Raw genomic sequence first — 9659 nt, 5'->3', positions numbered from 1 at the left:
TGTTGGAATACATTTTATTGAACCGTTATCTGACATATTTGTGTGTTTAATACAATTTTGTATGCATGCATGCCAATCATCACTAACAGTAGTTTTATGGGCTAAACTGAGCTGAAGGGAGAAACATGAGAGTAACACTTGAGGCAGGAACGAGGGAGCTCAGATCAAGCATCATATCATAACATATTACAGTTTCAAATAATCTATACATCTATTCTGAGCTATTTCAAAGCATGATGGTATTTGCTATAATTCTATGTGAAGGCAAACTGATCAAATGTATGTTCATGATCTGAGGATTTTTTTGCAGTTTTTGTTCTCATCTTCCCCCTAGAGGTGGGAGAAAGAGCAAAAGAGAAAAAAAGGGGGAGGCGAGGGGCAGCAAAAAGTTGGGGGCAGTTGGTCCTCTCTCTGTGGCATGTCATTGAGACAGAGCCTCAAACGGACCTTTTCCCTCACTTCCCTACCTTCACACAATGCCATACACAAAGTAAGATTCTGTCTTGACTGCTGTGCGGACACGGCTGTGTGGACGGCCCTCTCTCCACTGTCTGCTGTACAAGTCTCTACTGAGCATGTGCAAGTGCGCCAGCACCCTGTCCATAGCCAAAGCCCTTGGGGCCAAAGTTCTTGGCATAACACCCTGAAAACACAAACAAGAGGAGGTGAGGTAACAACACAAACAGTATCATGTTTTTTGAAAGGAACCTGAGTTCCCAGACTGTGAGCCCAATCCCTATCGTGCCAATTACACTTATGTCATTGTAGCCATTGTTATGTATGCGCGCGCGCGCGTGACCTTTGCAGTAGATTTCTCCATCCTTGTCAGCTAAAGTGGTAGACTCCAGGCCTTTCCCACACTTGGCACAGCGGAAACAGCTTTTATGCCAGGCCTGGAGATGAATAGAGACATGACAAAGTTGACAAAGGGAGTCAGGTGGCTGAGCAGTTAGAGAATCGGGCTAGTAATCAGAAGGTTGCTGGTTCGATTCCCGGCTGTGCAAAAATGACGTTGTGTCCTTGGGCAAGGCACTTCACCTTACTTGCCTCGGGGGAATGTCCCTGTACTGTAAGTCGCTCTGGATAAGAGCGTCTGCTAAATGACTAAATGTAAATGTAAAGCTCATCCAGGACGTGTATGTGTTGTTCACGCCAACTCGCGCTAACCCGAGCCATAAACACTGACACCCCATTTTGACTTTCCCGCCATTTTTGTACGAGCGCAGATACGGCATGTCTGTGTGTTCACTTACGTTCCCAGCCCCCACCACCTTCTCAGCAGCATAGACAGCCTTGCTGCAGCGAGGACACACGTCGGACCCTCCAAACCTCTGAGCCAATTTCGAGGGGTTTGGGATGTTGGTGGGTTGGTGAGGGGCTGGCCTAGGAGGGAACAACAGAGAGAGTCAGAGAGAGATGGAGTTCCTATTGATACAAGGCTGTAACCTAGGTTACTGTCATCAGAAGGGTGTCACACTTACTCAGCGTGGGTGATGCCCAGTGACTCCCCCTTATCCATCGACAGGGTCCCAGCTCCCTGGCCATAGCCGTAGCCTTTGGGACCATACTTTTTGCCATAGCAGGCCTTGCAGTAAATCTCATCCATGTTAACGGCCACTGTAGTACTGTCCAGGTTCTTCCGGCACACCACTGTTTAAACACACAGAGACACATTCATGCGCACATTGTATTCATCTGAATTTTGGGCATTACCATAACACTCATAGTCTCCCATTTGACTACATAAGGAGCGAATCGACATATCTCATCGATCACACAAAAATGTGCAAAAGCTCCATTCCACAAGGCCTCAACAAACAACCCCCTCTCTCCGGGGCGGACATTCCCGACATCCTGACGGAAGAGAGCGGAACACCAAACCACACACACTCGACAGTTGCTTTTGGATGGTTTTTATTTATAGCCATCCTACTGCATGTCTTTGATAAGGAATGATCCTATATTGTTTAGTATTTATTCAGAGGGAGGATGGACATGTAGGGAAAGAGAAGGGTCATCAGATTATCAGTGTGGGGGAAGTGTTCCTGAGGTTTAGACAACTGTACGGGCATAACGTGTGGGTTTATCAGTGGGTTTCACGGTTCAAACCTCCTGGTGGACAGGCCGTGGGGAGCACAGGAGAGGAGGCGTTTACTCACAGCACAGGAAGCAGGATCTGTGGAAGCTCCGCCCCTCACATTGTACTTCTTCGGCAAAATACACCGTCTTCTGGCAGCAGCCACACTTGTTGCCTCCACCCAATGGCATCCCGCCTGCACACACGCAAACGGGCACACAAACAAAGGGAACGTCAATGGTTACGAGGATGAGAACGAAGAAGTAGTTAATGGTGGAAAGCGTTACATGAGTGGGGCTGTGGATATTATGGATATTGAAAAGCAATATAAACTGAACAGTAGGTTTTTACTCTTTGGAGGATAAAGCTACCTATGCTCTTATTTTGGTATGTCGTAGATGTGTCTGAGTAGTCTGACGTTGGTCTTCCAAGCTGTAACCCCTTCTAGACTCATATGTTTGTAGGTGTGACGATAGGGAACTGTTTTCTAGGGAATGTACATGTTTTACCACAAACGGTTTGGTGTTTCTTTAGAGTGACTCAAGTGTTTGTCAGAGCAAAGGGCGATTGTTTCATTTGCGGCTTCCTGCAGGTCACTGCCGTGTTTCCTGTGTATTTCCAGTCACACCCTCTGACAACCCACTTTAAATAAGCAATAAAGAGCATGCAAACAAACACACGTACACACTCACATTATGGACCCCAACACACAAAAGCTTCAAACAGATATTTAATTTAACATTGTTAAATCAACACTTCCACAGACGAGAGTTTGGGCTGTGTTGATTTTATGTGGACACCAATCAGTGTGGTCTGATACGCTATAAAGTTTGTCTGCAATCTGCATGAATCATAACCATTGCTAGCAGACATGCTGACAAATGTTTTATTTGGTGTTAGGCCAGACTGACCTAGAGTGGTGAATAAGTGAAGTTTACCTTGCCTGCCAATTTTCACAGATTCTATAACATTGCTGCATAGTGTTTTAATATGCCAGGACAGAAAACCTAATAATTACATATTAACACTGATCTTCAATGGTCTTGCTTTTCTTTTATGTAGCCATGGGGGCAAGACTTAAACTAAAAAAGGGCCATTTTAGCTTAGTTCTATGTAAGGTAGAACAACTAGCCAGAGTGACTGCAGGTATTGAATGTCATTAATAGCATTCCAGTTGATATGTGCGTGTTCTACTTTGGGTCAAACAATTGGATTAAGCTTATTTCCTATTCGAGCCCAAGAGGATGAACTGTCAGCTCTAGGTTCCAGACTTTCGGCTAATGAGACGGAGGTAGAGGAGCTGAAGACTGAACTGCAACTTCAGAAAACCAGAGTTGACGAATTGGAGAAGTGAATAATTGTATCACTTCAATGACATGACCATTAAAAAAAAGGGTTTGGTTAGGCACAGGAACTGGACTTACAGACACGTGTATGGTTCTTTATTAATCTATTACACATTATGCATGTTAAAAATATGGACCCTCTCAAACTTACATGCATGACAAAGAGAAAAAAATAAAAATGGCTATATGCATAATACTACAATCTAATTGCAAACAGCACAAATTCCTTGGTATGCCTGGTATGTGCAAGAAATGAGCAGTGCAACATATTGATGTATGTAATGTAATAATTTAATTTTCTTCAAAATAATAATATAGGATTAGTTACTAACCAAGCATGTCATGCAAATTAATAATACTCTTTGGATTTGAGGTTCATGTTGTTTAGTTGTAACTTGTTTAACTGCATGCTCTTATGGTTCTTCCCTTTGGGACTTATTTGGTTTTCACAATGTGTGCTTCATGTTTTGGATACCCGCAATGTTTGGGGCTATCTCGTTGTTATGATCAGTGACTTATGCACTTTTGTAAAGCTCTCTCTTGGAAGTCGCTTTGGATAAAAGCGTCTGCTAAATGCATAAATGTAATGTAATGTAAATGTAATGTGAGTGAATACTCCCATGTCTTCACCCCAGAGCTAAACCGAAGGTGGCCGCCTCAGCCGGTCTGACAACAGGAAATATTGGATCCTTCAAGTCTGACCCCAGGCTCCCCTATACTCATATCCTCACTGACATCAGTAGTGCAGAACCCAGATACAGGCACGCACAACCATGACCCACACACAGTCAGTCAGATTCAGGCCTGTGTATTGAACACTATGGGCAGTTCTAATCTCTCAGTGCCCTGTGGCAGGGGTCTTCACCTCACGTTCACCAGTCACCAGATTCACTGCCTAGGATGAGCATAAATCTATCGTATTTCTATCTGAACGGCAATAGGGTGATGAATTACAATTATGAAAGAAATAACGATGGGTTTGAAATGTGCATTTCCAATGCCTTAGTGTTAGAGCTGCTTCCAGGGGATGAATCTTCCCTCTGGGTTTGGGGACGTACAGTGATTCTAATAAACATAGCACCTTCAATGGCTTCCTGCTCTTCCCCTATGTGAGAGGTACCACCACATACGCTGTTGTGATCTCTGTCTTGCTGCGGTTTGAGTGAAAGTCCCCAGTTCCTTTTTAACCAATCAAAGATCAGCTTAAAAAAGCCTGAGCACTGCATTAGTGTTGTTTCCTAAACCATAAACTATTCAGTAAACATACAATTCCCAGATTTAGAGAGAGAAGGGAAGAGAGAGGGAAACAGAGAGACAGGGTTACAGACAGGGTGTGAACACGAGCGACAGACAGACATAAGGAGAGTTGAAAGCCAGGGGCTGGATGTGAATATGGTCACAACAGTTACATATGCTACATACCTGTCACTGTTTTCGTTCTGTGCAGTTAACCGGGGTTGGTTTTGGAATCCGGGCTCCTGCAGGATCCTCTGAGTCGCTGTCAGGTCAGATGCTCTTTGGTCAGAACTTCCTGGTTGAGTGGCGCTCCTGGCGCTGGGCTGCTGTGGGGGAAACAGGATCGTTGGGCTGATGTGTCAGCTGGCTGGCTGACTGTGCCTCGCTGCTCTACAGTCCCAGATGTGAAGAAGGGAGGGGCTTGGATGGGTGTAACCAGAGAGGTTAGAGAGCTGGCTCCGGGCGTGTGTGTGTATGTCTGTCTGAGAGAGAGAGAGAGAGAGAGAGAGAGAGAGAGAGAGAGAGAGAGAGAGAGAGAGAGAGAGAGAGAGAGAGAGAGAGAGAGAGAGAGAGAGAGAGAGAGAGAGAGAGAGAGAGAGAGAGAGAGAGAGAGAGAGAGAAGAGAGAGAAAGAGAGAGAGAGAAAGAGAGAAAGAGAGAAAGCATTTAGGGAATGTGATGTGACCTGAGTCTAAATCTAATAGGTCAGCACAATACAACCCTGCTAGCTAGATGAACGTTTACATTTCATGGGTTCCAATTCCTCTGATTTCCCTCCCTCCCTCCTTTCTTGTCCAGACTGGCAGTCTAAGAATGGAATTCTCACCAGAAGCAAACTGTGCCTCAATAGTCTACAGCAATCTCTTCCTCTCGTCTCATCCTCATCTGTGCTGAAAACAAAAGACGGAGACATGAGATACGTACCCATGCAGTTTGTACAGGTCCGTGCAGAATGCAGGTGGTTAAAAGGGCAGTGAGGAGAGCAAAACGTTGTACACACAGGTGAGATCCAGCTTTAGCAATCTGCAGGATCTCCAAGCTAAGGGTGGGTGAGAGTGAAAGCAGAGGTTTGGTGAGGAAGTTGGCCCATACTGACTTCCTTGTTTTTGTTCTCATGCGCATGTTGCTTGAAGCCTGAGCAGTTGAGGCGAGGTAACAAGCCTGTATCTCGCATGACATCAGCAGGACTGAGACTATGCAAGTGATCAGGTCACAGGCAGGGCTTTGAGCAGAGGTGGACAAAGTACACAACTTAATTACTTGAATCCAAATATAGATACTCCTGGCAAATACTTGTCACGTTATTCATTTACATTTTGGGAAGAATAGTCATCTTTATCCGCTGTAGCCATAATCACCAGTGCCAAGTTCAAATTTAACTGTTCAAAATAGGCAGAAACCACGTTTAAACGTGAGTTTTAGCTTTGTGTTTTCTCTTTAAAAGGACACAGTGTATGGTCTACCACATTTTAGAGAAGAAAAATGATATGCTGACTTCAAAAGGTATGTTCCAAAGTAATGAGTCATGGAAACCTACATAGACATGTAGTGGAGTCAAAAGTACCATATTTGTGTTTCAAATGTAGTGGAGTAAAAGTAATTTGCTTTCCAAAATATTTAAACTCAAGTAAAGCAGATACTTGAAGAATTTACTTAACTACAGTACTAAAATAGATGTACTAGGCTAATGTCCACCCCTGGTTATGAGTCACCCAAAACAATTGCCCTATCATCAAATACAGTTATTGAATACTAGTCATCCCCCCTCTCATTTTCTCTCTCTGTTAAAAGACTAATAAGACTCCATCTTAGAGATGACTCTATACAGTGAATCATTACAACCTTCTGTGACCTTTAGCATCTTGCCTCGTAAATGAATGTGAAGGTCAACAGATCGTTCTTGCAGATGAGAGCTAACACGTCTGCATAGGGCACCACAGAGCCGAGGCCTGCACAGGCAATATGCCTGTATGAGTGGGTCTGTCAGACTGCAACTCAGGACAAACTTGACCGATGCCTCACAGGTATAACACAACTTTTTACATGTTACTCTACAAAAATGAGAACTACTGATATCCAGCAGCTTTCTAGCAGAACTGGGGTTAGTGGGGGGACCAGCAATTTTCTCAGGGTGGCCGTGGCCCCCCGGCCCCCCCTGCCCCCCCACCCCTGACGACGCTGCTGGTCTTGACTACAACACTTTGAATCTGAAGCCTTTTCCCTCCCCCCCTTCTACCTTGTGACATATGCACCCTGGAAGTCAACCTCCTGGTGAGAGGGACTTGAAGGTGTTGCTGTGCATCATTAACTTACACAAGACGAACTAGAGAGGGTACAATTTCTGGGGAAATAGTAGGGTGTGCTTGCTTGCGTCGGTTGCACAGGGGTTCGTTTTTGAATGACATTTTTACAACTGATATTTCTGTATATTTTATATAAAAATGCATACTTATTATTTATAAAGATTACATAGATTTAAAAGCATTTTTTTTGCTGCTCATTTACAACTGAAAATACGAGTGAAGTGTAGAATGAAATAGATGTCTTCTCATTTCCCCTGCAAGAGGCAGCCTCATCGTTGAATCAAAACGAATAGATTTGGCAGACCGGTGTAAAAATGGACCTAATCTCTATGACTTAAACGTCCTTTTAAGTTTTTCCCTTCTCATGATATTTTCAGGCATTTAGCCTACTCATTGCATTCATTCATTAACCCTTGTGTTATCTTCGGGTCATTCTGACCCATCAGTCATTGTGACCCACCGTCGTATTGCGACAGATTTACCGCATACAAAGACAAAGTGAAGCATTTTCTTTTAACCGTTGGGCTGTCTCAGACCCCCCACATTGCAAAGGTTAAAAGAAAATTATTTTAATTTGTTTTTGTATTGGGTAAAATTGGGTAAACACAACGATGGTTCGTTATGAACCTTTGGGTCATGTGACCCGAAGGCAGCACGAGGGTTAATAAAGAATCCCCTTTGAAGATTATTCTACGACGTTGCCCGGCAGTAGAAGATGGAATCGCGATTCAAACAGTACCATCTGCTAACGGAAAATATGCCCCCCAAAACGTAAATAAGCTTGACATTTATTTAGTGGAAAATCGCTCATTCATAAAAAGCTCACTGGTAGCGATCATTGTCAGTAACAACGCAAAATGCGATATAGCCCTGTGTGGAGAAGCTGCCCCGGTAAATTGTACTACTACGGCACAGTACTAGACTACTGCTGTGTTCGTCTTGGTAGCGATTGCGTTGGTTGAATTGGATTTAACGTTCCGTTTAACGGTTTTTAATTATTTTGATGAACAGATTGACAACGTTTAGGCTGTGGCAATGAAGTTCAGGTTAGTAGTTAGATAGACTTTTGATTTAAGTAAGGGGAGTGCCGAACATGTTCTGTCGCCGTTTGACTGTGAGCTGTGTAACGTTAGATGTTTTTGTAGTGTGTCTCGCGTAGGCTACAGCGTTGCAGTGAGCAACACTGATTTGAAACCACAGGTAATGATCATTTCACCAACAAATCGTTTACTTGTAATGTAATGTCATAATAAATCCTACAACGAAAATGTATTTGTGAGGAATGTTTATTTTAACGATTGAAAACAGATGCATCATAGACCACTGTAGTATGTGTTGCCCGGGCAACAGAGGCTAATGTCATGCTAATGCTTCAGTGAAATAGTAGACTACCGTTTCCGAAAGTAGATGTGGGCCTACTTCCTTAATAATATCAGATAATATTGTACATTACATTTCACAATTGTGTTTCACATCACAAAGTAAAATGAGTAAATAGTTATCACCCTGGCCCCTTTGCTTGTGGCGTTTCTGCAGCTGCCTTGCAGTAAAGCTATAGTTAGCCTAGCTATCCCCCCAGATGCGAAACGAATGTTCTGCTACAGGTAGTCACGCGTGTTTTCGTGACGTTAGTGACGTGGTGACGTTAGTAACGTCAGTGACTGTGGCTAGCAAATTAGCCACCGTTACAGTGCGTTTACACTGCAGCGACGCGATGCGAGCGACAACATGTTTTCCATTCATTTTCAATGGAGCCAGGCGAATCGCTTGCGTGGTGCATTGTGGGTAGCGACGCGACGCGATCGAGTTGAGATTTTCTCAACTTTATGCAAATGAGGAGCGATTTTCGCTAGCGATGGCCAATGGCAGTGTTTTCTTGTTTCTCGTAACGTAGCAACCATGGTAAACATTTCTAGCTTTCAGTTTTTAAGATGGAGGAGAAACTAATCGCCTGTGTGGCTGCATATCCAGTCCTCTACGATACGTCTCTGTATTTGTACAAAGACATTAATAAAAAGAATGAGGCCAGGCGCAGGTTTGCCGACGTTGTCGGTGCTCCTGGTGTTTTTTTTTGTACTTTGTACTCTCGAACAAAGTTACGTTCCAGGGAGTTCCAGCCGGGCTACTACTATAAACCCGGCTGGAACTCCCTGGTCGTATCGACAGATTAGCAGAGACTTTGAGTACTATAATAAAACGTTTTTACACATGTCAACGTGTATGTCTATTAAACAGTTTTGTATTTTGTATACAAGTTGTATTTTGATCGATGTTGCGAGTACGTAAACCCAAGTCTGCACACTTGGCCATGACAACTACAACAGTGACTTTAGAGAACTACAATTCTACATTAATCTGTTTGATACGCCCCCGCGCGTGGTGAACTGTGGGAAGGCGAGCGATGGCAAGCGATTCGCGTCGCTGCAGTGTAAACGCACTGTTAGCTTCACTTTTCGCCACAAAAACTTAACTTATAAGTTGCATAAACCATGCAACGGAACGTAAATAAAAATACAAGGAACTCAATCGCTACCAAGACGAAACTTTTGACACCTAGGTTGTCTATGTAGGCCAAATATTGACAAAGATTTAGGGGGGCAAAAATAAATAATAATAATAAATATATATGTGAGAGAACAAAGGTTGTGCTCTCGCCGAAGGCTTGAGCACACCCAATAAAGGTTTATTACACATCTGA

At 43.6% G+C, this 9659-nt stretch overlaps 1 protein-coding gene across 4 annotated transcripts; it reads right to left on the bottom strand.

Annotated features, from left to right (window-relative positions):
• On the bottom strand, positions 1-5732 carry LOC134018523 (cysteine and glycine-rich protein 1-like). 4 transcript variants are annotated; one of them, XM_062458507.1, is made up of 7 exons: positions 5583-5732; positions 4846-5141; positions 2160-2273; positions 1482-1650; positions 1254-1383; positions 800-893; positions 1-643 (listed from the first exon to the last, which is right to left on the bottom strand). In XM_062458507.1, the coding sequence occupies exons 3-7, from the start codon at positions 2266-2268 to the stop codon at positions 567-569; spliced, it is 579 nt and encodes a 192-aa protein (XP_062314491.1). In that variant the 5' UTR covers positions 2269-2273; positions 4846-5141; positions 5583-5732; the 3' UTR covers positions 1-566. The 4 variants fall into 4 exon arrangements, with proteins under 4 accessions (XP_062314491.1, XP_062314494.1, XP_062314493.1 ...); XM_062458510.1 differs by having other exon boundaries at positions 4846-4985; positions 5583-5731; XM_062458509.1 differs by having other exon boundaries at positions 4846-5137; positions 5583-5728.
• Positions 5733-9659: the final 3927 nt, after the last annotated feature.

The sequence above is a fragment of the Osmerus eperlanus genome, chromosome 4, assembly GCF_963692335.1.
Source record: "Osmerus eperlanus chromosome 4, fOsmEpe2.1, whole genome shotgun sequence".
Taxonomy (NCBI): Eukaryota; Metazoa; Chordata; class Actinopteri; order Osmeriformes; family Osmeridae; genus Osmerus; species Osmerus eperlanus.
Note: the sequence above shows the minus strand (reverse complement) of the source record. Positions and strands in the feature narration are given on the sequence as shown.

Bases quoted from the DNA above. Each gene is read 5' to 3' on its own strand.
- LOC134018523 (XM_062458507.1), bottom strand. From the start codon at position 2,268: ATGCCATTGGGTGGAGGCAACAAGTGTGGCTGCTGCCAGAAGACGGTG. The intron at 1,384-1,481 runs GTAAGTGTGACA...GTTCCCTCCTAG, and splicing joins CTGGGCATCACCCACGCTGA to GCCAGCCCCTCACCAACCCA. The intron at 644-799 runs GTCACGCGCGCG...TTGTGTTTTCAG, and splicing joins TGGAGAAATCTACTGCAAAG to GGTGTTATGCCAAGAACTTT.